At 54.4% G+C, this 27,429-nt stretch overlaps 12 protein-coding genes across 12 annotated transcripts; 3 read left to right on the top strand and 9 right to left on the bottom strand.

Annotated features, from left to right (window-relative positions):
- Positions 1-67: 67 nt before the first annotated feature.
- Positions 68-3,309, bottom strand: M409DRAFT_15899 (uncharacterized protein; the record flags this gene model as incomplete). The annotated part of the gene is made up of 2 exons (XM_033803394.1): positions 68-642; positions 696-3,309. The coding sequence occupies 2 exons, from the start codon at positions 3,307-3,309 to the stop codon at positions 68-70; spliced, it is 3,189 nt and encodes a 1,062-aa protein (XP_033674510.1).
- Positions 3,310-3,965: 656 nt separating this feature from the next.
- On the top strand, positions 3,966-5,889 carry M409DRAFT_15900 (uncharacterized protein; the record flags this gene model as incomplete). The annotated part of the gene is made up of 2 exons (XM_033803395.1): positions 3,966-4,229; positions 4,279-5,889. The coding sequence occupies 2 exons, from the start codon at positions 3,966-3,968 to the stop codon at positions 5,887-5,889; spliced, it is 1,875 nt and encodes a 624-aa protein (XP_033674511.1).
- Positions 5,890-6,380: 491 nt separating this feature from the next.
- M409DRAFT_15901 (uncharacterized protein) lies at positions 6,381-8,782 on the bottom strand (the record flags this gene model as incomplete). The annotated part of the gene is made up of 9 exons (XM_033803396.1): positions 6,381-6,577; positions 6,651-6,816; positions 6,904-7,095; positions 7,149-7,182; positions 7,239-7,285; positions 7,338-7,373; positions 7,430-7,677; positions 7,813-8,514; positions 8,653-8,782. 9 exons carry the CDS (start codon positions 8,780-8,782, stop codon positions 6,381-6,383), a joined length of 1,752 nt encoding a protein of 583 aa, XP_033674512.1.
- A 1,205-nt stretch (positions 8,783-9,987) lies between these two features.
- On the top strand, positions 9,988-10,869 carry M409DRAFT_15902 (uncharacterized protein; the record flags this gene model as incomplete). The annotated part of the gene is made up of 1 exon (XM_033803397.1): positions 9,988-10,869. One exon carries the CDS (start codon positions 9,988-9,990, stop codon positions 10,867-10,869), a length of 882 nt encoding a protein of 293 aa, XP_033674513.1.
- Positions 10,870-10,991: 122 nt separating this feature from the next.
- Positions 10,992-11,984, bottom strand: M409DRAFT_15903 (uncharacterized protein; the record flags this gene model as incomplete). Its single annotated transcript, XM_033803398.1, has 2 exons — positions 10,992-11,028; positions 11,089-11,984. The coding sequence occupies 2 exons, from the start codon at positions 11,982-11,984 to the stop codon at positions 10,992-10,994; spliced, it is 933 nt and encodes a 310-aa protein (XP_033674514.1).
- A 673-nt stretch (positions 11,985-12,657) lies between these two features.
- M409DRAFT_15904 (uncharacterized protein) lies at positions 12,658-14,662 on the bottom strand (the record flags this gene model as incomplete). Its single annotated transcript, XM_033803399.1, has 6 exons — positions 12,658-12,912; positions 12,977-13,074; positions 13,133-13,238; positions 13,301-14,022; positions 14,077-14,371; positions 14,435-14,662. 6 exons carry the CDS (start codon positions 14,660-14,662, stop codon positions 12,658-12,660), a joined length of 1,704 nt encoding a protein of 567 aa, XP_033674515.1.
- A 1,638-nt stretch (positions 14,663-16,300) lies between these two features.
- Positions 16,301-17,220, bottom strand: M409DRAFT_61958 (uncharacterized protein; the record flags this gene model as incomplete). The annotated part of the gene is made up of 2 exons (XM_033814956.1): positions 16,301-17,029; positions 17,086-17,220. 2 exons carry the CDS (start codon positions 17,218-17,220, stop codon positions 16,301-16,303), a joined length of 864 nt encoding a protein of 287 aa, XP_033674516.1.
- Positions 17,221-18,041: 821 nt separating this feature from the next.
- Positions 18,042-18,632, top strand: M409DRAFT_15906 (uncharacterized protein; the record flags this gene model as incomplete). Its single annotated transcript, XM_033803400.1, has 1 exon — positions 18,042-18,632. One exon carries the CDS (start codon positions 18,042-18,044, stop codon positions 18,630-18,632), a length of 591 nt encoding a protein of 196 aa, XP_033674517.1.
- A 718-nt stretch (positions 18,633-19,350) lies between these two features.
- Positions 19,351-20,328, bottom strand: M409DRAFT_48576 (uncharacterized protein; the record flags this gene model as incomplete). The annotated part of the gene is made up of 1 exon (XM_033810977.1): positions 19,351-20,328. One exon carries the CDS (start codon positions 20,326-20,328, stop codon positions 19,351-19,353), a length of 978 nt encoding a protein of 325 aa, XP_033674518.1.
- Positions 20,329-20,599: 271 nt separating this feature from the next.
- On the bottom strand, positions 20,600-21,709 carry M409DRAFT_48577 (uncharacterized protein; the record flags this gene model as incomplete). Its single annotated transcript, XM_033810978.1, has 1 exon — positions 20,600-21,709. The coding sequence occupies one exon, from the start codon at positions 21,707-21,709 to the stop codon at positions 20,600-20,602; it is 1,110 nt and encodes a 369-aa protein (XP_033674519.1).
- Positions 21,710-22,362: 653 nt separating this feature from the next.
- Positions 22,363-24,097, bottom strand: M409DRAFT_61961 (uncharacterized protein; the record flags this gene model as incomplete). Its single annotated transcript, XM_033814957.1, has 4 exons — positions 22,363-22,586; positions 22,646-22,873; positions 22,921-23,773; positions 23,828-24,097. The coding sequence occupies 4 exons, from the start codon at positions 24,095-24,097 to the stop codon at positions 22,363-22,365; spliced, it is 1,575 nt and encodes a 524-aa protein (XP_033674520.1).
- A 1,417-nt stretch (positions 24,098-25,514) lies between these two features.
- On the bottom strand, positions 25,515-27,328 carry M409DRAFT_15910 (uncharacterized protein; the record flags this gene model as incomplete). The annotated part of the gene is made up of 6 exons (XM_033803401.1): positions 25,515-25,698; positions 25,755-26,268; positions 26,335-26,800; positions 26,859-26,944; positions 27,015-27,243; positions 27,296-27,328. The coding sequence occupies 6 exons, from the start codon at positions 27,326-27,328 to the stop codon at positions 25,515-25,517; spliced, it is 1,512 nt and encodes a 503-aa protein (XP_033674521.1).
- Positions 27,329-27,429: the final 101 nt, after the last annotated feature.

The raw sequence follows: 27,429 nt of genomic DNA on the forward strand, positions 1-27,429 counted from the left end.
TCAAAACTATTGCCAAACGACTTCAACTATACAAGACACATGCATGCTAATCCCCACTTGACCCCTTTTACACAATCCGACTATACCCACCGCCGACCATCCCCGCCCTCCTCCTCCTCTCCCACCACTTCCGCCCCTCATCAACCCAAAGCACCAAACTCGCCATCGCAACCAATCTAACAAGATCCAACGCCCCCAACGCCTCCGTCTGAAACACGCTCTGCAGCGGCGGGAAATATATCACGAGCCCTTGACCCAACAAACTGCCCAGAACGGCGTAATTGAACATCTTGTTCCCCTCGGCTTTGTCCCCGTCGAAGATGGGGACTTCGCCGAGCAGGACGGATTTCGACGCGGAGCGGCAGGTCAGGGCGTTGAACATGTCGAAGAGGACGAATTGCGTGAAGGTGAGGGTCGTGTCGCGGGCGGAGACGCTGTGCGCGACGAGGTCGGAGGGCGTGAGGTTGGAGACGTAGGTGAAGAGGGTTCCGAGGAGGATGATGATGGCGGATTGGAGGACGCGGCGGATGAGGCGCGGGGTGAGGACGCGGGCGTTGCGCGGGCGAGGGGGTTGCGTTAGGAGGGCTGGGTCGACGGGTTCGACGCCGAGGGATTGTGCGGGTGGGCCGTCCATCAGGATGTCTGTGGTCGAGTCAGCAGGAGATGGTGTAGTATGGGGGAAGGAGTAGACTCACTGATCCAGAGGATTTGCATAGCATTCAGGGGGTTCTTCCACCCTCCCAGCGAACTCATCATCACCAGCCCCAATGCCGCCACACTAGTGCTCAGCTGGAATGTGAGGAAGTTTTGGATGTTGTAGAAGATGCCTTTGCCTTCTTCAATGGCGCTGAGGATGGTGCTGAAGTCGTCGTCTGTCAAAATCATGTCGGCTGCCTCCTTGGCGACGTCAGTCCCCAACTTGCCCATGCTGATGCCAATGTCTGCTTTCTTCAGCGCTGGGGCATCGTTGACGCCGTCTCCAGTCATAGCGACCACGTCTCCGCGCTTTTGTAGTGCGCTGATGATCTTTAGCTTGTGATCTGGGCTGGTTCGTGCAAAGATGGATATCCGTGTCATCGCTTCGGCAAGCTCAGCTTCACTCATTTGATCCACCTGGTCTCCTCGCAAAACGGGAGAACCAATGGCTGACGACATGTTGACAGGCATACCCAGCTTCTTTGCGATGGCAATGGCAGTGGTCTCGGCATCACCAGTGATCATGATCACCTTGACACCACCAGCCATAAGCCGTCGAATCGATCTGTCGACTCCTTTCCGAGGCGGGTCAGACATGCCGACGAGACCAGCAAAACATAGTCCGTTGTAAGTGTCTTCGCTCAGTTGATTCGTAGCAGAACGTCCCAGCATAGACGCAGGTGTGGAAGAGCGGGACTCCCCTACGGAGCGGCTTTTGCTAACATCTCGACTTGCTCTCACTCGAACTGGTCCAGAGGCAAATGCAAGAACACGGAGACCCTCTTCGGCCATCTGCCGTGCAGCTTGGTCCACCTCTTGCCTTCTTCTTTCATCCAGAACCACCTCTCCGCCTTGCGTTGAGATGTAGGTGTCACATCTGCTGATGACTCTCTCCAGTGCACCCTTGATATACGCAGTGTCGTCACCATCCATGCCTCCAACAATCACTCCCATCCATTTGCGTTCGCTTGAGAAGGCTACTTCATGTTTACGTTCTCCAATTCGGGCACGTACGTCATCTTCGTGGAAAGTGTCCAGGAGGTCCAGAAGGGCAACATCCGTTGGCTGACCTGCCCACCGACTCTTAGCATTTGCCAGGTCGTCAGCACCACCTGTATTCGCTAGGACTGCCGCACTGGCTGCAGTGACAGGGCCGTGACTGTGTGTGTTAAGTCGTCCGTTGTTGACGATGTTGGTTGTCCTCAGGACTGCTTGGGTGGTCGCACCGTTGGGAGAGTCACTCTGAACTTTCGTCACATCCTGGGGCTGATCGTGGCCAAAGCTCCACATCTTGGTCGCCGTCATGTGGTTGACAGTAAGTGTGCCTGTCTTGTCCGAGCAGACGACATTCACTGAACCTAGCGTCTCCACGGACGGAAGTCGCCGGACAATCGCATTTCGTTTGCTCATTCGCAGTACGCCCAGAGCGAGTGTCACTGTCACAATGATAGGCAGACCCTCTGGAATGGCTGCAACAGCCAAAGAGACACCGATTTGGAAAAGCTCTAGGAACTTCATGCCTCGCCAGAGTCCAACCAGCATGATCAAGCCGATGACGCCAAAAGACATGTAGCTGAGGTCCTTACCCAAGCGATCCATGCTTTGCTGTAATGGCGTTCTCGGCGACTCGATCTCCTGTAGTGAGGCACTGATTGCGCCAAACTCCGTGTCGCCGCCAGTCCCAATGACGACACCCTGTCCATATCCCGAGCGTACCAGTGTTCCCTGGAAAGCGATGTTTGTCTGATCGTTCAGCCTGATCTCTCCATTCGCTCCCAGCCTGCTCGATTCCAGCGTTGCTGCATCGGTACTGCCGTTCATGTACGTCCCTACTGAGATGGTATCTGCGCTCTTTCCCACAGGCTCATTCTCCCCGGTAAGATTGCTCTCATCGATGCTCAGATCTGCCGCATGCGTTATACGAATGTCAGCCGGTATCCTGTCGCCGGTGTGAAACATGACCAGATCTCCAGTCACGATCTGAGAAGCAGATATAGTCGTGCTGGCCTTCTCAGCTGCCGGCAGATCGCTGTTCCCTGGCCCCTTTGCTTCGCCATTCTCCACTGACCCAGATGCTCGCCTGTGTTCGTCCGCAGCTGTCCGTATCACGTGCGCATAATGAGGCACCAGCGAATTCAACGCTTCCAAGCTCTTCTCACTCCTGTACTCCTGCACAAAGGCCACTGTCACGACGATAGTGACAGCAATGGCTATTGATATTGCGTCCTCAAAGTTACCCATAATAGCTGAGATCGCCGCGCTTGCCAGTAACAGCAGGATGAGAGTCTCCTTGAACTGCTTGACAAACCGCAGCCATAGCGGCTCTGGCTCTTCCTGTGGCAGCTCATTTGGTCCCTGCACATGTAGCCGCGTGGAAGCGTCCGACGGGTGCAAGCCATGGATTAGAGAAGTAGAATGTTTCTCTGCGACTTGGTCTGGAGTGAGGGTCGCGTGCTGAGCGGTCACCGACTGCTGGCCTGGGATCTTGACCCGACTGACGCTTCTCGAATGTCCCCTGCCATTGTTGTCGGGCGGAGGCTGCAGATGCGCAGAAGGGGTCGAGGGCCGTGGGTCGTTGTGCAGAGGGATTATAGGAGAATCGGTTCGGGACATCGCTCGCCCACAGCCATGAAGCACGCTGTCACTGTCCAATGCTTAAGGTCTCGAAGGTGCGCGCATTTGGGGGGAGGTCGGCGGATCGGTGCTGATCGGGTTTGTCGTGTGGGTTCTTTGACGTTTGCGGTGGTCAATAGGCGGAATTGGTGGGATATGAGTGAAAGGTGTATACAGGCACGGCCAGTCCAGGCTCTCTCCTTCCCCAGACGAAGCTCGGCCTCGTCGCCGCCAGCTTGTTGGCCTATAGCCTATACTGCTCGTGGCGCCGCCGCGGAAGTGATGCGCTTTCGGTTTGGCTGCCTGCGGGAACAGCCGCCTCGACCAAACCGAAGCCTCCAGCCACCCGGAATGTCACCAGCTCCGCGACTCTCACAAGCCCTCCTCTCTTCCACTCCCACCATCAACACCACCTCCACCACCACGACATTGCTCAGCGGGTACGCGATACGGATTGGAACTGGCCCAGCGGCATCACCGGAATGATCATTGCCTAATCACCCCCCGGCGCCGTCACCAGACGCGGTCGCGTCACACCAAAACAACAACAAACCCACTACGCGCCAACACCGCAAACATCTCCCACAACACCCGCCGCCCTTTCAAATACACTTCATCGCCGTCGCAAACACATCTTCTAATCCAAACACGCCAACATGTTCTATTCAGAGTCGCTGTTGACCAAGACCGGGCCGTTGGCTCGCGTTTGGCTGGCCTCTAATCTCGATCGAAAGCTCAACAAACAGACCGTCCTGCAGTCCAATTTGCAGGACAGCGTGAGGGATATCATTGGGGAGAATGCTGCACCTATCGCTTTACGAATGAGTGGGCAGCTGCTGCTCGGTGTCGTCAAGATCTACAACAGAAAGACAAAGTACTTGATGGACGACTGCAGCGAAGCCCTGCTCAAAATCAAGATGGTACGACACACGATATCGTTGAGTAATAACGCAGGACTAATTGTTAAAGGCCTTCCGTCCTGGGAATGTTGATCTTCCCAGCGATCAATCCCACAAGGCCAACCCGCACACTTTGATGCTCGCAGACACCATCACAGAAGTGGACCTTTTCGCACCGCTTCCAGATCCCGAAGAGCTGCTACGAGCACCCGAAGAGCGCGCACCTGGACAGGACTCTACCCTCCTCGATTTTGGAATGAGTCAAGTCATGGATAGTCAGACCCCCAGCCGACCCAAAGAGAGACGTCTTCTCGAACTTGACGACGATGACCTTGGCCTGGATATTGGTCTTGAGCCTGGTCAGGATGCCATTAGATCGCCCGCAATGAGTGAGGGGCCGTCCATCGAACAGGGACGTCGTGCAGCCACCCCTCGCAACGATGAGCCAACTCTCCTCGAAGATGACGACCTTGGCCTGGATCTTGGCTTTGGCGTGGGAGATGACACTACTCTTGGTCGCGAAGCCTCCATGCGGCCTGGTACAGCAGGCGACGGCATGCTCTTGAATGACGATGACATGCCAATGGGCGGCATGGGCGATGACGAAATCGACCGGGCAAACCAGAATGCCCTCCTTCGCGCAGACCAAGCCACCGAACAAGCGCGTCGATCGGAATCTCCCCTCTCATCTGTTCGTTCCAGTGTGGGGCGCGATCTGGAGCAGACGTTTCAACTCAGCCAGGCTCAGATGGACGACGATACTGATGCCACCATCATTCAAGCTCCTCAGCGTGTTAAGCGGAGAAAGGTTATGCAGATGGACTCTGAGACGACCCTTCACAACAGCCAGATCAAGAAGCAGCAGGATGATCGTAATGCCATCATCAAAGCACCTACATTCTTGCCACACGACCCAGTGTTGCTTCAGCTCATGGAGATGCAGCGAAATGGTACCTTTGTTAGTAACCTGATGGGTGATGGACGCATGCAGGGTTGGGCTCCAGAGCTTCGTGGCATCCTCTCTCTCGAGGTGGTGCGGAAAGCAGGTGATAAGAAGCGCAAGCGAGACTCAGGCATCGCAGACGTTGAGACCGACGGCGAGCAACAAGACGCTCCTCAGCTCGAGATTCCACAGGAAGATGAAGGCTTCCAGATAAATGCTGGCGCGGACGACTTCGGTGCCACTGTTCACTCAGACGGTATCCAACCCCAGCAAGACGACGAACTTGACAACGAGCAAGACAACTACGACGAAGAGCCCGTCAACTTCGACATCACCGAAGCACCTCTCCTGCACCCATCACAATCCGGCCCCGTCGCACTGGGCACCAAGAAGATGGTCCACATGCTCCGCGACCACTTCGCCCCAGAACACCCCAAGACCGCCAACGAGCCACCGACCCCATCCAAACGCGTCAAGGCATCCGCCCTCTTCACCGACCTGTGCCCCGAAAAGCAAACATCCCGGCAAGACGCCACGAAGATGTTCTTCGAGCTGCTCGTCCTCGGCACCAAGGACGCCATCAAAGTCGAGCAGGACAACAAGGAACTCGGCCTGCCGATCCGCGTTCGCGGCAAGCGTGGTCTCTGGGGCGACTGGGCTGAGCTGCAGTCTGGCGGCGAGATTGCGAGCCAGAGTCAACAGCAGGAGCATGTCGCTGGTGCTGTTGAGGCATCTTGATTCTGACTTGGGTCTTGAGATTTGTTCTTCTTGTTCTTGTATGAGATACGTTAGCGAAGGCGCCCGTGGCGTCTTGATGCTTGAAGGGGAGTTGCGGGACAAGGGTTGCATTCTTGAGACTTTTTGGGGGGTCTTGATTGATGAGACCTTTCTTGTGTGATATCCCATTCGCGGAGAGTACTAGTAAGCGAGCGAGGTGGGGAAAAGGAAGGAAGAGATGAGATTCTTGTCGCAGTTCACAGGATTAATGCAATGAAGTACAACACGACTGAAATGGTTCTTTCTTTCTTTTTCAAAGTCTGTTTGATTTACTACTGTACGCTTTCTCGCTTTTTCTTTTCACTGACCTAAACTACCTGTCCTATCCATCCGTGCTGTCGATATCTTTGTCACATAAAAAGCACATCCCATCCATGTCCCCTCTCCATTACAACAGCGCACATCCACATCCACTTCCCCAGATCCCCCCAATCAACCTCTCAACCTCCCAATCAGAAAAACGTGCCCCCCTTCTTCTCCTCCCCAGCAGCCTCCCCAGCAGCCTCCTCCGCGCCCTCCTTCGCCTCCTCCCCAGCCTCCTCGACCTGCTCCTCCTTGGGCTTGCGATTCTTGCCCGAGATCCCGCCCCACACGCCCGAGGCCAACCCGCCGACGCCTTTGCCTACGCCGCCGACTGTGGATCCGACGCCTATGATATGTTCGTTAGCACAAGCACAGGTATAGGGGATTTGGACAGGGGAAGAGAAGGTGTGGGGACATACCACCAATAACATCTCCCTTGCCGAGTTTTCCCACGCCCTCGCCGACACCGCCCGTGACGCCCGAGACGGTATCGCCCACGCCTTTGGTCACGCCCTCGACGGCTCCGCCTGCGCGGCCGGGGATGTATCCGCCGACGTTCTTGCCGACGCCTTCGATTGAGTCGCCCTAGAATTACACACGGAAACGTCAGTACATCTTTGATGACAGGGTGGTCATTGGGGGAGAGGGAGGGAAGTGAGGTGAGGAACGTACAGCTCCCTTGCCGACTCCGTCGACGGTTTGGCCTACGCCGCCTGTGGCCCCGGAGGCGACGCCGCTGATGTCGCCTTTTCCTATGGCGGAGGAGGTGTCGCCGACGGTTTTTCCTAGGCCGGAGGTCGCGCCTGAGACGGTTTTGCCTACGTTGCCGGTTGTGTCGCTGACCGTGTTGCCGACTGGGCCGCCCTGGGGAGAGGGTTAGTTGGGTTGGGCTGAGGGAGGAGGGAGATGGTACTTACGACTGTGCCGCCGAGGGTTTTGCCTGCTCCGCCGCTGTGGGGGTGGTTAGTTGGTGGAAGGGGATTGGGTGGGTGGTTGGGAAGAGTTACATGGTGCCTTCGACGCCTTTGCCTACGCCGGAGACGGTAGAGCCAGCCTAGACACTTTGTCAGTTTCTTAGAGGTCAAGAGGTCGCCGCTATGTCTTACCCCTTGGCCTACACCACCGACAGTCCGTCCAACACCCTATCAAACGTTAGCACTCCACCACAAGTCCTCAGCAATCGCAAAGACATCTATACCTTCGCAACACCCGTCCCCACGCCCTTAATATCCCTCCTCTGCACTGCACTCGCCGTATCCTTGCCCGTCTGCGCAAGATCTCCCATCGCACCCCCAGCGGTATTCGAGATATTCTTGCCCGCACCCTGCGCCGTCGCGCCCACATTCTTCGTAGCGCCCGAGACAGCCGACGTAGCGCCCTGTCCGACCTGGTTGACCTTCTTCGTAGCGGGGGCTGTGCGTCCCCCGGAGGCTTTGTCGAGGGAACCTGTGACCACAGATCAGCGCGTTCGATCGAGGGCGGCTTTCCACCGGGACGTGAGGAAGGAGGGGAGCCATTGCTCGACGGAGCGGGCATCTGTGCGGAAGTCTAGTCGTTCTGGTGGTGGTGGATAGGACTCACCTGTAGCAGCGCCCACGCCCTTGTTGACTGCGCCGCCGGCGCCATCGACGGTCTTGTTCGCGGCGTTCACACCCGTTCCCAGCCCCTTCTGCGCGGCGCCGGTAGCCTTTCCTGTGGCCTTTTGTGCGGTGTCTCCACCTGTTTCAGCGGCATCATCTAGTGCGCCTGTTGGCGCTGGTTTCTTGTTCTGTGGTCTGACTGCTGGGGGCGGAGGCTTTTTCTTCAGAGGAGTCGAAGTACCGCTCGCTGGGGAGGCGGGTGCCTTTGCTCCTCCAGTCGCTTGTCCTACGGCCTTCTGTGGCTGGGCTGGGATAGGTTTTTTCGCGGGCGTCTTCGCCGGTGTAGGTCCTCCACTGCTAGCTGGCTTGCTGGGAACTGGCTTCTTCAGTGGAGTCCCTCCTGCCGCAGGCGTAGCCGGCTTCTGAGGCGTTGGCTTCGCGGGTGCTTTCGTGGGTGTAGAAGCTGGCTTCTGGGGAGTGGCAGCGCCTGGTGGTTTCTTCGCAGGAGGAGCGCTCTTAGCTGGAGAGTCGACATTGGGAGCCGCTGGTTTGGCTGGAGCTTTCGCTGGTGGAGCTTTCGCTGGAGGAGCTTTCTCTGCTGGCGGTGCCTTTGTTGCTGTTGGGGGCTTGTTAGTCGGAGGCTTCCTTGGAGGTGCCTTTTTGGGCAGCTCGTTGTCAACCATGGAGATCTTCTGCATACCAGCTGGGCATTGGGTCAGCACGTCTCACTTTGGGAAGCTTTGTAAAAGAAGAAAGCGGTCGAAAACATTCATTTGGACATTCGAGCACCTCAGCGTGCTGATTCGAATTGTCTGCGCACCGAGTCGAACGGGCAACATACTAACGTAGTAGTATCCCGCTGCGGCGGTCGCAGCAGCCATGGGAAGTGCCCTCCATAGGTATCCCGATGTACTCGACGTACCTTGGAGCTGGTCCTGCTGCTTCTTCAGATCGTTGACAGCCGATGACATGCTGTCGGTTCTCCTCTTCAACGAGACACTGCAAACAACAACGATATAATCCCAAAGCAAGTATTTAGAGAGTATGGAAGAGAGGGAAGAGAGTAGAAGCCCAGCCAAGTTTTACACAGACGCGTCCAGGAGGAGAGGCGCACGAGGCATGCGCCTCATCCAGAGCTCTGTCGCCAGAGAGCTCTCACAAGCTACGTCACCGTCGCGATGCGTGACATCGCTGGAGGTGGCTAGAATCCAGGTTTTGAGGAGGATTTCGACCCGATGTCGTCGAGAAGGCGTTTTATTGGCTGTCGCTGAGACTTGGCCGGTGCGCTTGTGGGGGTCGTTGCCGATTGATGAACTGTGGCCGTGCGTTTTTTGATGAGCGTGTGATGGTGGGAGTCTTCTCTTCTCTTCGTCTTCTTCACCCTTCAGCGAGCACAGTGCGGAAAGGTGTCGAGGCAAGGCACTTCGTCTGCAGTGGCTCGCCGGCTTGAAGGTGCTGCTCTAAGACACATAGCAGCGCCCGCCTTGGAAGAAGTCGCCCGTTCAGTTCTTCCGCATCGTATAGCAGGCCATTTGCGTCGGTTTCCAGCGAATATGTCCAGGAAACATGTTCTCGTCCGTGGTATCATTCTCTATTCTCAGGCGAAGAGGTGTCGACACGAAGTCTTGATGTTGGTTGAAGTGATGGAGAAAAAGAAAGTGGCTGGAGAGAGGTGAAGTCGAATTAAGCCCCCGGCGGACCATCGCACTTGCCATTCATAGTGCTGTGCTATGCCACATCAATCCTGGACTGGTTGTCCCAAGAAATTGGTTACGAGGATTTTGGAAGAGCAATGTGCGTTGTTGGCCAGGATCGTACCAAGGGCGACGGTGAGATGATGTCCGCCTCCTGAAGAGATGCAATATACCGCTGGCCGTGGATTCGAACAACTAGGCCAATCATGGCGAGACTTGACCTGATCCATTCACTTCAAGAGTGCCCTATACTTACGGACGAAGGTGATTGAGTGCAAAGCCACCAGCAGTGATAGTAGTAACCTCAGGCATCGACATCTGACTTTAGGCTGCTGAGGCCGCCAACGCCTCGCACGCCTCATGTAGGTAATGCGAACCAGTCACCTCTTTTCTTTTCCTTTCCTTGGGAGCTCGCCTCGGACTTCCTCCATTTCCCATCCACAACGCACCTGCAAACACCCTCTCCCATACTCACCCACATCATGAAGACGAAACGCCAACCTTCCAAAACACCAGCTCCAGCACCAACACCATCTCCCGCCGAGGCTACCTCCAAACCCCTTTGGAAGCAACAACCACAAAGCGCCTTCCTCCGACTCCCAGGCGAGCTCCGCAACATCATCTACCAACTCGTCCTCGTCGACCAAATCTCCAACGACTACCTCACCCTCTCCCGGCTCTGCCAACCACCTTTAACCGCCACATGCCGCCAGATCCAGCACGAGAGCCTGCCCATCTTTTTCGCCGAGAACTGCTTCAAACTCACCATCCACATAACCCAAGACTGGCACCTCAGCCCTCTCCTCGACCCGGATACGGAGCGCTGGGTCAAAGCCGCGGGCGCCGATGCCAGAGGCTTGCAGGAAGTCCGGTTTTTCGTCAACCGGCCCGGCCGGCCTGGGAAGGGTGCCTCTCGTGCTATGGATCTCCTGCCGAGGAAGAATCCCCATTTCGAGACGGATTGGAGTCTCAGCATGAGGCGGGACCACTCCGATCTTCCTCACTGTCCAGATTACTTCATGGCTATGCACTGGACTAAGCTCGCCAAGAGCGAGGAGAAAAGGGAATCGCTGACGTTTGACGACGTCGTTGGGATCGGAAAGGAAGTCGCGGAGATGTGGGCTCCTATCGGGCACAGATGGTTGATGAGGCGGTTCGGGAAGGTGAGACTGGAGTCATTGAGCAAGATCAGAGCGGTTGTGACGAAGGTCTGGCCGAAGAAGTGGGTTTTTGAATTTGTGGATCCGACGTGTGCGTGTAAGGCGTGTAGAAAGAGGAGGAGGGAGGCCAAGAAAGAGACGAGCAGGGCGAAAGGTGGCGGGTCAGGGGATGGCGGGAATGGGGTCGTTGTGGCGAACAAGTAGCGGCGGCAGGAAAGATCTTTTGGCGCGTACTTGAAGTGCTGAAGAGTACATGAACGCACTTCGACAGCCGGCTCTTGGGAGCGACTCGGCGAACTTGGACAAATCCAGGACTTTGACCCCTTCTACGCCTCGAACGGCTTCTGCGCCACATGAATCACCCTACAACGCACAAAAAGTCAGCAAACCCCCACCCCACCCCTTCCCTACAGTCCCACTCACATCGGAACAAAATTCCGCCCTCTCTCCATATCCACCTTCACCCTCTCTGAAAACTCCTCCACCTGCTCCCTCCTCCACCCCAACTTCCCACCAAGCAACCCCGTCCCAATCCCCGGCACCGCCTTCCCCATATTCTCCAACGTCAACCTCCCAATCACCTTCGCCTTCCTCCCCACTGCCCACGTCCCAATCGGCCACTGCAGCTCATACTTGCTGATATTGACAAACCCCTGCGCCCTCAACAAATCCTCGAAACCCTCCGACGCCCGCGCGTCGATCCCGGCTTGGGCGGCGGCGTCGTAGCAATGCTGGCCCCATTGGAGTAGAGCAGAAGGCCTCTGATCGTCCTCTTCCTCCTCAGCCCGCCTCTGAGGAAACTGCGTCTCGCCCGTCTGGATCCAGCCCCCTGGATGGAGATTCTCCCAGCATTGCGCGAAGTACCTGCGCCAATCGTGCGTCCCCATCGTCAACATCCTCGAATGCACGAAATCAAACTTCTTCCCCTCATCGAACACCCACTCCTCCTCCGCATCCGCCTGCAAGAACTTACAATTTCCCGGTTTTGTCTCGGGCTGGATGACCGAGAGATCAGTCCCAATCACTCCAACACCTGGATGCGCTTTCGCGACTTCGATACACCAGATGCCCGTCCCGGTGCCGATGTCGAGGACGCGCTGCGTGGTGGTGGGGTCGATGGGCGCGATGCTGAGGTGGCCGTTCAAGGAGAGTTTCCAGGTGTAGTGCTGGAGGTCGAGGCGGGCGGCTTCAAGGTCGTCGTTGGGGAGGTAGTACGCCGGTGAGGCGGAGGCGTGGAAGCGGCGGCCGTTGAGGTGGCGGTGGGAATCGTCGTTTGAGCTGGATGATTCGGTGATGCTGTGGGTGTTGTAAGGATACATGTTGGTCATGGGGAGGAAGGTGTGGTGACGGTACGTATACTCATCTCTCGAAATTGCATCTCCTTCTCCATGTCCATCTCCATGCTAAAACCTCTCAGCAAAACATTTCACAAACAAGCCCTACTCCAACATGCAACTAGCATCAATCCTCAAATGCTGCGGAAGCTCCGCGGTAGGCGGCAACGATCGATCCAAAAACTCGGCCACGTCGACTACCAAACGACATCCCGGAATATCCAAGAAGATGGAGGAAGATACAATACTCGAGTCATATGTTGAAGTTGAGGTTGAGATCTCATTCGCAAATATAGCTATCTCGAGCCATTATCGTGCTCTTATCTGTCTTCCTCACGGGAGGATGGAGGATGACTCCGGATGATTGACGTGCTGCTGCTCCACTGGGATCCTGCGAGATTCGCTTGGGGGAGGATCGGATGGGGTTGAGATATTGTGTGTTTGGTGTGTATGGTTTGAGGTGTTGATTCAGCATTCGACTTGAGGCTTCATCGTGGAGCCTGTTCTGATCGTTCTTGGCTCTCGCACGGGTGAGTGAATGATAGCAGCAAAAAGCTTGATAGATGAAATATCTCAACAACCACTCTCTCATGGATATACACGCCACGCTACCCCCTCAAAACACATCCTATACCAACAGGCCACATATCAAAACATCCTAAGCCTTCACCGTATCAAACCCAACCCACCCATTCAACTTCCCCCGAATCTCCGGGCCATAGGCATTCACACCCCCAGCATAACACGTCATCTCAAACGCCTTGCCCGGGATGCCTCCGCCCATGTACGTGCTCGCGGTGGTCGGGAAGAGACTCGGTGCCGCGAGGTCGTTGATGCGCTGCTTCCATTCTTTCTCGGCTTCTTTGGTGGGGTTGATGTATTTGAGGCCTTGGCGGTTGATTTGTTTGATGGCCTGTGGGGGTGGGGGGTTAGTGTCTTGTGGTGGTGGTGGTGGTGGTGATGAGATGGGGACTTACGTCTCGGATCCAGCGCACTTGGATCTCGACTGAGGAGGGTCCGTTGGAGAGGAGGGTTGGGCCATGAGGGCCGTAGAGGTGGAAGAAGTTGGGGTAGCCTGTGGGTTTGAATTAGCCAACTGTGGATTTTCATTGACTGTGTGTTTCGTAGCTCACCAGAGATGGTAGTGCCCAGGTAGGTATTCGCTGCATGCTTCCACTCATCCTTGAGATATGTGCCGTGGATCGACTTCAAGCCCATGTTGGTCAGGCCGCCAGTGACCTGCGAGTATCTAATTAGCGTCTTCTCCATAGTCTCATCAGAACTCGAGACCGGATACGTACCACATCGAAACCAGTCGCCAAAGCGATAATGTCAAACTCCCTCTCCACGCCATCAGTGATGATGCCCTTCTCAGTAAACTTCTGAATCGGCGTTCCATTCTTCGTATTAATATTCACGACATCAACATTATCCCTGTCGAGCACCTCGTAGTAAGTCTGCTCGAGACACGGCCTCTTGACACCGAAAGGATGTGGTGGCTCTTCTGGGAACAGAACCTTCTTCTTCTCCTCGCTACGCACGCGCTGCGACTGTTGCTTGCGCCAGTAGTTGTACGCCTCACGGTTGGCTTTCTGGTCAAAGAGGTAGTCCTTATATCCACCGAGCCACAGGCCGAAGCCTTGCTGCTTCCAAAGTGCGTCGAAGAGGGCTTCGCGCTCTTCAGGGGTATCATCGAAGGTATTGCGCTCGCATAGGTCGTAGTGGAAGCCAGCAAAGGTCATTTCGCGAAGCTCGTGGATGTAGCGGTAATCTGGTCGTCGGTGGTCTTGCTCTTGTTTGGTGAGTTCTTTGCGGCCCATAGGAAGGGCAAGATTGGGTGTGCGCTGGTAGACGGTGACTTGTTCTGCCACTGGGCCGGTCTCTTGAATAATTTGGACACCGCTAGCACCTGTGCCGATGACGGCAACCTTTTTTCCTACGTAGTCGACGCCTTCTTCGGGCCAGAAGGATGAGTGGTGGATTTCGCCCTTGAATGTGTCGAGGCCGGGTACGTCTGGGATGTCTGCAGGGTGTCAGTGTTGGCAGTCCTTCTCATGATTCGGTTCCTGTCACATACAGCGCTTGGCAGCGAAGCCAGCTGCAACGACCATGAATCGTGCCTTCACAGTGCGGCCATCTTGGGTCTTGACGATCCACCTGGCCTGGCCCTCATCCCACTCGCCGCTAATGACAACAGTGTTGAAAGCACAGTCTTTGCTTAGATCGAGCTTTTTATCGGCGTGGTTGAAGTAGGCTTGCAGCTCTTTCCAGTCGGGGTAGTTCGTAGTCCAATACCAATCTTCGTAGACCTCTGGAATGGCCAACTCGTAGATAGGGACAGGGCTGTCCACGCGAGCTCCTGGATAGCAGTTCTGCAAGGATACGGGTCAGCCACGTTGGCTGAATGCTGTACGCTCTTCACTTGTGGCACTCACCCATCTCCAGGTACCACCGAAGCCAGTACCTGCATCGTACAACACGACATTTAGACCCTGGTTCCTCAGATCGTACAAAGCCTTGATGCCACCGAATCCAGCACCAACAACCAGTACATCGAGGTCTAAGTTATCCGCATATGGGCCATCAGATCGCAACCTCTTGCCATACTGCCACAGATCGGTCTTGAGGAGACGCTCAGGCTCAGGATCGCCAACACTGCCCATTGTGGTTGCTGAGGAGAATACGAGATAGAGTTGAAGCAGTGAAAGAGAACGAAAGGACTTAGCACTTCTCCCAGGGGACGGCGCAATGGCAGATTTAAGAACTCAACTTCGCCACATCAGAATGGGCCGCGACCATCCCTTCATCCGCGCGTTAGCACAACGATGATGATCTGTCTTGCATGGAGCTCACATGCCCTTCGGCCATCCTTCCCCACGTATTCTCAGAAGCTAATCGCCTGATAATGCGGGGATGGCGGTGTGGGGTGCATGGGCGAATATGGCTTGGGCTGTAGGTCCAGATGGTCGACCATTGGCGCATCTCTACGTCGCGCCGGATCTTTCTCGTATCATTCGCTGGGCTAGTTGCCCAAGTCGCGGACGGTAATAACGGCGGCGGCTCTAGGAAATGTGAGCTTGTTGTCCGCTCAGGCGGAGGTATCGAGACGGGGTTCTGGAGATTGATTGAAGGCGGGGTAGGTGCTTCCGCTGATCGACACCAACGCCAGGGCTACGCAATACTCTTCTCGCCGGGAAGGAAAGAGAAGTGTTCGATTCCTGTTTGCCTCAGTTACGTATCGGCCGTGGTGAGATACAGTTCAGTTCCTGTTGCAGTCTCGAAGCCCTTTTCCGTCGAGTGGTGATGCGTAGAACTGCTATGGTCTTCAACGCGAAAAAGGGCCGTATAGAGCTGCGTACTGGGTACCTTTCACAGGTCTCGCCGTCGAATTGAGCTTCGCTGCTGTACGGAGCCCGAGGTCCTGGATTTGAGAGGTGGCTGCCACGAGGCGATGACGGTCCAGAGCTCAGATGTGGCTGTCGAGACTTGAGATGATCTGCAGGTGTTTCAAATACTTGCCTCAGACACGTGAACGTACACGATTTCGATGAACGTCCTTCTCGTTGAAGTTGTCACCTCTATTGTTGTATGGCCCTGTTGCTGGTGTGGTTGCTTGCTCTTCTTTGTCGATGGCTGTTCGCTCTCCGAGGAATTGGAATCCGTGTAAAGTTGGTAGCTTTTCCCTGAACCACGCTTTTGTAGACTCTGTTCGAATTGAACGCTCGTCTTCCCACGGCCAGCTGTCCTCATCAAAGGCGTCTTCGAATGAAATTCTCTTCACTTCGTTCATCTCGGTGACACCGCACAAAGTTTTAACATGGCCAGGACGAAGGGCACGCAAGTGAAGTCCTGCGAAACAGCCAGGGTCGTTAGAGGCGTCGCAGATTGAATTTCGGCCTGTGTGATCTGTCCCTGGGCCTGGGAAGTCTAAAAGTATGTGGGCCACTCAGTCCTCAGGCAGTTACCTCTGGTCGAAATCTCGCTGCTTTTCGCAGAGTTAGCAGCCAGGCACTAGAGATGCCTCGTGGCGATGGCCCATGGACGATTCGTACTGCTTCCTGACAACTGAAACCGGACCTCGTTCGTTCATGGAAAGCAGTGCTCATGTTTTTGTGTCATCGAGAGTAGGCCAACTGAACTCGTGTGGTCGTGTATTGAGATACCGGGGAGATTCTGCGAGAGACGAAATAATGATAGAGAGTGGGAAACGAACAGAAATGGTGGCCAGTGCGCTCGCATTCAAAACATGACCAGGGGTTTTCGGCTCAGGTCATGCAGCCTCCTCCACCCAATGTCCACAGCTAGACCTTACCTGCGTAATCACGCTTCCATATGCGGTCGAATCCTTCCCTGTCGATCGCGAACTCCCTGGCGTATTCCCACTCCATCTCATGCATCCTCTTGCCGCATAGTACCAAGCTATGCAATGGAGGCCCAAGATCTGCGTCTGAGAGCTCCTGGAGTGTTCCAGCGACGATGCGCTCTCCATCGCTGCCAAGCCGAGCCACACCTATGGCAAGCTTCTCCTTGCCACATACACTCTGCTGCCGCGTCTCTTCCACCTCCACCATCTGGCTGGCGCACTGTGCGACTGACATGAAGCGTGGTGGCTCGTAGATGATTTTTCCTCTGGCAAGTGCTTTTAGATCCGGCTCTTTCACTTTGATGTCAAGCAGTACTAGGGTATGTAGACCCAAAGTATTGTTCTCTGCGATCCGGTCGTAGAAGCTGTCTGGCTTCCAGTCATCTGTGAAGAAGACCATGGAAACGGTCTGACCAAAGTTGTAGAGGCTCAGACCAGTTGCACCGACAGCTGTCAGAATCGAGGCGTTCGGCAGAGTTCGGGTGGGAATCGGTGGATCATGCTGTCTGCATCGTAGCGCTAGATCGGTATGGGTCGTAGCACTGAACGGGTCGCCAACCACTAGGAAAGCGACATCGATTCGGTGGGCGTCGGCGAGAATCTCGTCGGATTGTGATTCGACCATTTCGCGGTCGGCCAGGATGACTGAGCGACCATAGTAGGCTTCCTACTGCAGGTAGGCACGTAAGCTCAACATCAGAAATAGCACAGATGGGAGCATACCAGTTGCTGCTGATCTACGAGCAAGACGGCAGTGTACGACTCGAGGTACACACGCTCGGCTCGTCGAATGATCTCGAGGCCTTTTGTTGACACATCACGCTCATCGGCAAGACCCAGGCCGATTACGTAGAGCATTGTCGTTGCGTTTGTCGACCCAGATGTTTTGTTTGGGACTGAGGATAGAGAAACGGGTGATTGGATTCACATTGGTTGGACCCTGATGCTAGACAGCGGGAGGCACGGCGCGCCCGACCCGTCAGCCTTGCTTTGAAAGCAAGCCAATCACCGTTGATACAATTCAACCTCACCTCACCCTTTGGGAAAAAACACGCAGAGGACAAAAGCGGCAGTGAAGACTGAAGCGCTTCTTCCGCTGCTACGATGGCCTCAGAAGCGCAGCGTTGCCCTTCAGAATGTAGGCGGTCCTCACACGGTACGAGGGCACCGATGTCGAAAAAAATATCCATCGCATCCCCGTCTCTCAAAGCAGTTCTATGCTATCGACCATGGCCTGCTGATGCTTGTACGCTGGGGATCGATGGCGAGTGAAGACAGATCTCCCACGGTAGCGCTCGGCGTAGTGGTACCAGTCGAGGCCATTCACCTCCCTGCGTAAGAAACATTCCCCTCCAGCGCGTTCGCCCAAACGTGGGTAAGAAGGCGCAGCGCTCAGTCGACATTCCATGTCCATGGGCCTCACTTGTCCGCTAAAACCTTGTGACAACAGTCCTCGTGAATTCAGAGGGTATATAGATTACACGGGGTCCCCTCCGCCTTCAAAATGTCAGTCAAGCAAAATCACATCAGCTCACACCATCAACCATCCCCCACCACCAACAACATCCACAAACACACCAATCAAGCACACAGTGTCTCAGAAGCTCAAGAAATTGTGGGGATACCAGTAAGTAATCATCAGGTGAACAGCCCTCACGTCAACTAACATCACGGCAGACATGGACGTGATCTACGAGTACTACCTGGTCGACCAGACCAACCGGGTGGAGTACCGTCTCGCGCCTGGCGAAGGCGGCGAAGAGATGTACGCGCGCCAGGAGGAGTTGGCGCGAGTTTACGGGGATCTGCGCGTCGCTCCTGAGGCGTTTCGTCACCTCCTCGTGCGCCAAGCTCTCCCGGCCTACGTGAGCCTGCCGGACCTTTTGCTTGGTCCTCACTCTGCGCCGTTGCCAGCGCCTATGGGCAATGTGGGAAATGCCATCGCAGCCCCCATCGTCCCCGTCGCCCCAGTGGCCCCAGTGGCCCCAATGGCCGTTGCTCATGGCCCAGTAGCCGCCCATCCCGCCCCGGTGGTCGCCCCTCGCGCCGTCGCAGCGCAGGAGAACCCCACTCCTGCAGCTAACGCAGAGCCACGAGAGAGCCCCTGCGGAGATGGCGCACTGGGCAAGACCGACGGTGAGAGGAACGACCACAGGGTCCAGGAGGGCAGGGCGCGCCGTGGCCGCCCACGGGGCAGCAAGACGAAGCGCACAGAGCCTTACCCAACCAATGGGGGCTCTGGTACCCAGAACTCACCTGTCCACGTTTGAGAGCTAGTAAGCAACTATCCCCTATCCCCACAAGCCTACCACCAACCAAGCTAACTTTTCTTAGTCAGTGCAATCAGCGTAGGGATACTACATCGGGGATAGGTCTCACAGGCGCACAGGTGGATTTGGGTTCTTGGCAATTCAGCGTTGGTGTTGGAAGGAGTGAGCGTTGGCGCTTTGCGATGTGAGGTTTTTTGTTTTGTTTTTCTGTTTGTGCTTTGAGTGCGCTGAGTTTCCCATGAGATGTTATGTTTCCTAGTTATGAATCCAGGGTATATTCCCGCTGTCCTGCTGTCGATTGTGCCATCAGAATATCGGCGTCCATCCCACCGACATGACTACTAGGACCAGGGCTGTCAGTCATTGCTCGGGGATGGTGCTCGCAAATTTGTTTCACCTCACACAAAGGAGCACGGCCATCGCTACTGATAGCGGCCAGCCATGTCACCTCATAAGTTACCTTGATTCTGTAGTGGAATAGGTTGATGTGGAAAAAGAGTGCTTCCAAAGCATGTCATTGTCTGTTTACCTATCCAACCCACCAACCCACAAGCAGAAAACCAGAACAATACTCCTCCCAGCGCCTTCGCTGTCGTAATGCTAATGATAACAATAGAGTCACCCCCATCAACAAGCCTTCTCTGCTGAAGACGAAGCAGTTGACGACGCTCAGTTACGAAGCTCCAAAGTCGATGCCAAATCCCAACACCAAACAAGATCAAATCAACTTCAGCGGCCGCTGCCAGTTTCCCTTCGGTACATGGTGCATGTACCTCGACTTGATATCCGGCTTCTGCAATCGTCGAAAGGCTTCCTGGATGTGCTTGGGTCCGACTGGTGTCCTAGCTTCCTCAGGCGGGTCAAACAAGCCAGGTTCTCGTCTGCGTTTCCGCCCTCGCTTCTCTTCATCTCCGCCGCTTTCCCTCTTCAAGGCGTCTTCCGCTGCTTTGACCTTCAGAGCCTCTTCTGTCAAAAGCGTGACGATCTCATATGTCAAGAAACCGAGAATATCGACAATATCATCGTTTGGCTTCGAGTCCGTGACAACGCCAAAGCCAGCCCACTCGCGAAATCGCTTGCCTTTGCGGAAGGTGAAAGAAGCCTGCCGACATTCAGAGAAGTGGAGGTATTCTTCAGCATTCATGCCTTTGGTGCGCTCGTCAGCTTGCTTCAGTCGCTGGAGGGTGGCCGCATTCATCTCCTCTTCCTCCTCGTCTTCTTCATCTTCGCGTTCAGGAACCTGCTCGGCATAGAAGCTCGATACATCCCACGGAAGGCCGACTTTGGCTTTCTTGTTTTTGCTGTTCCTGGTGCCGACGCTGGGTCCGGTGCCAAGAGTAGGGTCGTTCGTGGCCAGATCGAAATCATCGACACCGCCCGCATCCCCTCCACCTCCGCCTTTGTCGTCGCTATCTTTGGCGCTCTTGCGGACATCCTTCCATGACAGGAATGTGCGCAACCTCGAAACCTTAGCCTTGTCGTGGCGGATCAGAAAGATGAGGTCGTCTGTGGAGATAGTCCGAACACCGCGCCGAGCGGCTAGTTCTGTCGCGCGCTTGAGCATTTCCATGACTTGCTGCTGAACGATGCTCTCGATCATGCTGGTAGTCTCTGGAGACACGTCGCTAGTCTCGCCAGAGACGAACATCATCTGCTGGATCTCTGTCCGGTACTTCGCATTCTTGTTCTCCGCCATGGCGGGCGGCTGGAGTCAGGTGCGGTCAAGCTGGATTTTCTCGCACTGGAATTGCTGATCAATCTATGGTGAAGTGGTGATGATGATACAGTAGTTTTGCCGTGTGCTTGCTGGACGCAATCACGAGCTCTCGAGCAAAGGAGTGACAAGACCGGAGCTCGGCATTACGGGCTAGCGCGAAGCGCCAGCCTAATAGAAGACTAGCTTTAAACTCTATTCTGCAAAGCGACACTGACGTTCCACATCCTCTCTGCTTTCCAATCTACCATCCTCACTCTCCCACCTCGATCACCAACTTGGTACAGCTCACTCCCTTTTGCAGTTGACTCAAACCAGTATTGATCTTGTCCAGCCCCCTGCCAACCACTGTCGGCTCCGGACTTGGCTTGATCTGGCCACTGGCCAGCTTCTCCCTCAGCCATGTCGCAATCCAATATCTGAACTGAGCCAGTCGCTGCTCTTCGTCTTCCATGGCCGGTATCACAAACATAGCTTCGACCCCGTCTACTGCCTCTGCGTCTTCAGGAAGCGGTGGTGCGGAGCCGATCTTCGCCTTTTCATGAGAATCTCCAGCGAAGGCTTTCAGGACAGCCTGACACTGCGCGAGCTGACCCATAGCGAGGTAGCAATATCGAATGATGACGCCGTCCTCTTTGGCCGCTGAAATGATAGAGTCCACCACATTGGGGTCTTTGTAATCGAAGACGCGATCTGCGCCCAGCGAATTGATGTACTTCTGATTCGCCGCTCCAGCCGTCGCGTAGACAGCTGCGAAAGGAGAGTCGCCGTCTTCTTTCATCAGCTTCGCACTCTGCACTCCCCCAGTGCCGACCGACGAGGAAGCGCCCCAGATCAACAGAGCTTCTTTCTTCGGCTTCTTACTGGAGGACACGCCACCGCCACCGCCGCTCCGTGGAATTCCCAAGGCGTCCCAGACGCTCAATGGCACCTGGATGGCAACTGGCAGAGTTGCAGCTTCATTCCACGAGATACCTTCGGCCGGTATAGGCGCAACGTGCTCCCAAGGAACGAGGACCTTCTCCTGGAAAGCCCCGTAGTCAGGGTCGCAAGACTTGAACGCAGCTGCGGCATAGGCCGCAACACGAGTGCCTGGTTGATAGGCTGGACCCGAGCCTTGATCGTTCGCACTGGGCACATTCTCACCAACTTCGAGAATCACGCCTGATATGTCGAAGCCGATGATTGCGGGGAACTCGGGGATGTGAATGCCCAAATCACGCATGATGTGATCCGCTGGATTCAGGGCTACAGACTTGACCTGGACGAGGACATCGCCTGGGCCAGGTTTCGGTGTAGGGCGGGATTGTATCTCGAAAGGTGCACCCATTGCCGGAGCAACAGCAGCAAGATGAGTTGCCATTGTGAGTGAGAGAGACCTTGTCGTTCTGTGAGCCGAAGCAGAGGGGGAAAACGAAAAGGAAACTTCAAAAATCTGGTGTCATTGAAAGCAGACTCTTCACAAGCACTGGAAAGATGCCTTCTTGTTATATGTTTGCCTTTCACACGGTTTGACTGTCTTTTGGTGGGACTGACGTCCAGTGACGTTCCTTTGCAACCCAGTTTTTCATTGTGTTCCGACGACAGTGGGTCTTGAGTTCCATCTTGGCTCGAAACGCTCTTCGTGAGAGACGATCATGTCTTCTTCTCGTCTGACTTCAACTCCTGTTCCGACTCAATGGCTTCTTCAACACAGCGATATGCAGATCTTGGTGACACTGCTCTGTATCGATCTGGCGGTGATCTCGACCATAAAAGCCAAGACCCAATCATCACTCTTCGAATACGAAAGAAGGCTAGCGTGAGAAGCGGAGCACTGGTGAACTAGGTAGACCTTGCGGACGACATCACCTCGACCCACGACGACCACTATTGATCATCAGCTACTGCAGCCAAGTAATGGTGCTCATGTGCGAAAAATTGGGAGTGTGCACGCTGGAGACGGACTTGTCGCGTAGATACAGCTAAATCCGATTCTCCTAGAAGACACTGTTCCTGCAAGCAAGGCCTTCAATATCAAGCCCCGGAATACATGGCGGTACTGGTCAGATCAAACTCCTCCGTCCTCCTCCGCAGCTGCACCTTCATCGTAGGCGCTACCACGATGAAATTCTCAAATTCCTGGTTCCGCGGCTGATCTGCATCGGGAACACTCCGTATATCGTATTGCAGCAGCAAAACGCACAATGCAATCTTGAGTTCATGGGACGCGAAGAATCTGCCAGGACAGGCATGTCGGCCTACGAAACACACTTGGTCAGCAATTTTGACTGAACCTGTTGGGCAATACAAAGCCTACCATAACCAAAAGCCATGATGTCAGGAGTTAGGGACACAAACTGGTGTTGGTGCTCTTCGCCCGATTGCTTCCGAAGTCTTTGGAAGCGTGCCACTTCGAAGGTGCCTGCATTGGAGAACAGTGTACTGTCATGAACCATGGTGTCGTCGATCTTCAGCCGGGTTCCCGCAGGGAGTAACGTCCCGTCGTTAAGGGAGACGGGTTTCTTGACAAGCCGGTACATCGATGCTGCAACAGTCAATAAGCAATCGTCTTCGCTGGCATTGGTTGCTTACTGAGCGATAGAGGTCGAAACCGATGAACCTCCTTCAAGAAGCTGTCGAGCAATTGTAACTTGGGTAGGGCAGTACGAGACCAGCCTTCCTGTGCAAGAACAGATATGATCTCTTCCCGCAGTGGTTGCACAATCTCAGGAGTTTCGCATATCTGTGCAATGCAGCGGCATAGTGTCTCAGAGGTAGTATGGATTGCGGCGGAGCTGAGTGCAAGCTGACCGGCCACGAAGTCCGCGTCATCATGGCCCTCTGACTTTTCAATCATCCAAGCGATAGCATTGGTCATCTTGGGAGGTTCGGCCCCTGAATCAATGGCTTGCTGCATCTGGTTGCGTATAACGGCGATTTCTGGAACGATCAACGTCTTGGCATCATGAACCTCTTTCCGCAGCCTGGTGCAAGCCGGTATGAGCCAGTATATGACAGGACGAAGGACGGAGGGCAGAAGTCGCAGCTGCTCAGAAGCCATGACCATATCGATTGTATGGTCCTTGGAGATGACCAGCAATCTGCGGTTCCGGGCGAGTTTTTTCCCCAGAAACACTCGAGAGGATGCACGGGCGACGATTTCTAGAACGTCGTTCTTGATCTCTCTAGTCGTCCAGTCGTAAGAATTACCGAATGCATCGTAGATGGCCGATGCCATCTCGTCGACAACGTCGCCTGTGATAGGACCCAGGCTTTGCGTGAGCCTCTCCTTGATAACACTCCCGATGAACTTTTCATCTCGCAGCCCGAGCCGCATTGAATCGAATCCTGGATACTCAACCATGAGGTCTGTCTGGAAGGCTTCAGTGAGGCTCAAGTGCGGATGATTTCGAAGCTCGTGGGCATACCGGTTAGGCAGAATGATCTGTGTGATGTTAGCAATGCATACACTACCACTGACCACCAGCGCTGACCATACCCTGTAGCCAGTTGTAGCTTTGATCTGGAATCCATCGGGGTGCTTAGCAAACCCGGTCGCGAGGACCTTCTTGCCATCCAGGATCCAAACCAGGGATTGGGGAAGTAGAACTCTCCATCCTTTGTGCTGTACGCTGACGATTGGAAATCCTGGTACTGGATTCTCCCGACCACACAGATAGAACAAGGCCAGAAGCACGCTGGCAGTGCCCACTATCGTAATGGATTGATTGTGTTGCACGAGATCCTGAACGGCATGAACTCGCTCCATGTCAAGCTGTCGAGCTTCTGCGTAGCTCGAGAACGGGGAACGAGCTCAAGAATGCCACCACGGCACAGTAGTTGACGTTGAGATTGTATTCCTTATGAAAAGTTCAGCCCTACTTGTCAAGTAGTAGGATAATGAATAGTATGTAGCGATGTCAGATTGCCAAATCGAAAAGCTGACTTGCGGCCATCTTGTCAAAACTCAAGGCAACTTTTTCCCCCTCTCAACGAGCACTGACCACAACATCGATAAGGCCGCCTTTGGGCGCCAGCGGCGTACAGATCTCGATGCCCAGTGTTCACCGCTGCTCTAGCATTCACGCAAGCAGCATGATTTGTGCGTCTGGGCACTCGTCAGATGCACAACCTAACCTGCCTCCAGCAATGTTGAGATTGCCGCATACGGAAAGTGCAGGCTAGCTCAGCCACTAGTCTGTAGTTACGGAAAGCCTGACGCCAGTATGCAAGTATGGAGCTATTAGTTTGCAAATGTCCCACCATGATGAAATAGATGCGCGCAATCGCCGACAATTGGCGACGTAGAAAGATCGTCAATCGGAAGAATGTTGTTGGTCGCAAAATTAACCAACGCAATGCCTGCCTTCGACGCCCTGACACTCAACATTGATCCAACGCGACATGTTTTGCAAGATCGTGCGCTCCTCACAACCTCGACTTGGCAGAGTCATATCCAGTGTATCATTCGGACTGCAGGGAAGATAGAATGTCTCCCGGTCATACTTCGTCAATGGAACAGCCTTCTTGAGCCGGAACACCAAATCTGGATTAGACATGAACCACCTTCCAAGAGCAAGACTCCTTATGTCATCTACACGCCTTGAGTTGTCTTATCGTGGCAAGTTCCGGCGAGCAGATCGTTTGCTCTCCTCGTTTCGGTCAAATCGGAACACATTGAACTGCTATCTCTCTAGCTTTTTACAAGAAACTGCGCTGCCAACTGTACTCCAAGCGGCTCATGGCTAAGAAGTCGCAGGGATGAATCTTCCACATCGAGCGGAACACTGAGGGTACTCCAGATCCATCAATGTTCTGAACTTCGCTTGCGGCGCAACGTTAAGAGACTGATTTGAATTCTGGATGTTCAATTGCATTTCTCTAGGGCTGCAACTACTGCTGCTAAAGCCTCTAGCTGTCTGTATCGATATCTTGAGGTACAACTGAAGAGAACTTATAGGCGTGACATTCTGTCAGGATTTTACATAGCAACTCGATATTTTGACTCCATGCGCCTCGACGATGCCCGTAACTCACGTCCTCATATCTTGTACGAAAAGAACATCCAGCGCCAGTGTAGTCCAGAATGCTTCACAACGAAAGGATGGCCAGTCTCCATGATCTTTTGAGCTTAGCAGTGTGAGAAATGGGGATCTTTGCATGCTGCAACCTTGTAAACGAGTAAATTATGCCGGCGTCGAGGCACTCTTCTCGCTCAAATGAGGCTTCAGGCCGATGAAGAGTGATCCCCTGGTCGGAACAAAATGGCCCTTATGGACTGGCCAGTCTCCGCAGTTTTTAGGATCTAAAGTCATGTCGAAAGCAAACAGCAGCTTTGCAACGATCAGAGTAGCCTCGAGGAGGACAAGACTTGACCACCATCAGCATCGTGGATACTCGTTGTAGGATATGCTTGTGACACTTACTGCCGGGCGACACAAGTCCTTGGCCCTACGCCGAATGGATTGAAGACACTTCTCAGGTCATCTGCATAATCTCCATCTCCTGTCCATCGCTCTGGCCTGAACCTCTCCGGATGTGTCCAAAACCTCTCGCTGTGCGTTACGGACCAGTTGTGAATGCCGACCGTGACACCTCCCGGCACAAAACGGCCACACACCTCTGCGCCCTGGGGTGGGATGCGTCTCGTCAATGTACCTACAGCCGGCGGTGATGCCCTCAACCCTTCTCGCATGCACGCTCCTAGGTACTCCAGCTGCTGCGTCGACTGGAGTGTTATTTCTGCGCTGCTGCCAAATCTGCTACGCAACTCGTTGCTAGCAGCCTTGTAGTACTCCGGTGTCTCGAGAAGGTAATACAGTATGGAGCATATGAAGCCTGGCAGCGTCTCAACGGCGCTCAGAACGAAGACAGTAGCGTTGCTGCGCACGGTTGCTATATTTCTCACGTCCGCTTCGCTGTCTTGGATCATGTGAGACACTAAAAAGAGACCTCAATCAGTCTTTTCTAAAACGGAACAACATGTACTGGCTTTAAATGGCTTACCAAAGTCTTGTGAGACGCTCTCGTCGTGTTCCTTCGCTATACGTTTTGCAATCGCGGTACCAAGCGGAGGGATCTTTCCCAGGACAGTAAATATGTCGCGACTCGGCATCAATTTGGTCAGGAACTTCAAGGCGTGCGGCAAGTACTGCAGCTGAGTACAGTACTGTATGGTGGTGACGGCTCGATGCATGTTGGTGACCAATGTGTGTGGTATTGGTCCTAACTCCACGGCTCCAAAGTCCTGGCTAATCGTAAGCTTCGCGTGCGTGTCCAAGACGATGTTTCCAATCCACGGGTCGATGTCGATGGTTGACACTTGCTTGTCACTCAAATATGTGCGAAGAAGCTCGATACTTCGATCGATGTACGTGGCCATGGTAGGTGACCGACGCAGTAACGAGCCATTCGAGAAAGCTCGTGTTGCGTTGTTCTTCTGGGACTTGAAGTCGCGACTATTGGCATCCACCTGGAAGACAGATTATTTAGATCGCTAAGGAGCGTGCAAGAGAGGTCACTCGACTCACAAGACTGTCGGAGTTGTTGAAGGCTGTCTCAAAGAAATCCAACTCTTTCTCCAATGCGGCCGTTCTGTTCTCGTGCGCAGACCGGCCTGGCGTGAAGGTCAGAATCGAGAAACAGTTTTGGACAGGTATGTCTAGGGCGCTGGTCTTTTGACTGACCGTAGATGTCTTCCCAGGCGCGTGGGTCGATGTACGAGAGTTCATTGGGAGCTATCCGAACAACAAGACCGAACTCGTCGTGGAGCCTCTTGATGGCGTTTTTGTGGTGTCCTCTAAAAACGTGCAAACTGTACCATATCCTTGAAGCAGCAGCATATCTTGGGCCAGGATACTCTCGCAAGGGATGAAACCAGATGTCATAGATAAGGTTGGAGACCAATGTCAACGCCTGTGTTGAACATGAGCAGACAAGATATCACGCACTGTGACCAGATACTCACTAGACCGACGCATAAGATCCAGACTGAAAACATAATGGCAATGTCACATGTGGTGAACACTTGAAAGAGAATGCGCTCATTATGAAAGTCGCTCAGTGTGTAAGTAACGTCATGTTCAACGCCCATGCGACTGT

The sequence above is a fragment of the Zasmidium cellare genome, assembly GCF_010093935.1.
Source record: "Zasmidium cellare ATCC 36951 unplaced genomic scaffold M409scaffold_1, whole genome shotgun sequence".
Lineage (NCBI taxonomy): Eukaryota > Fungi > Ascomycota > Dothideomycetes > Mycosphaerellales > Mycosphaerellaceae > Zasmidium > Zasmidium cellare.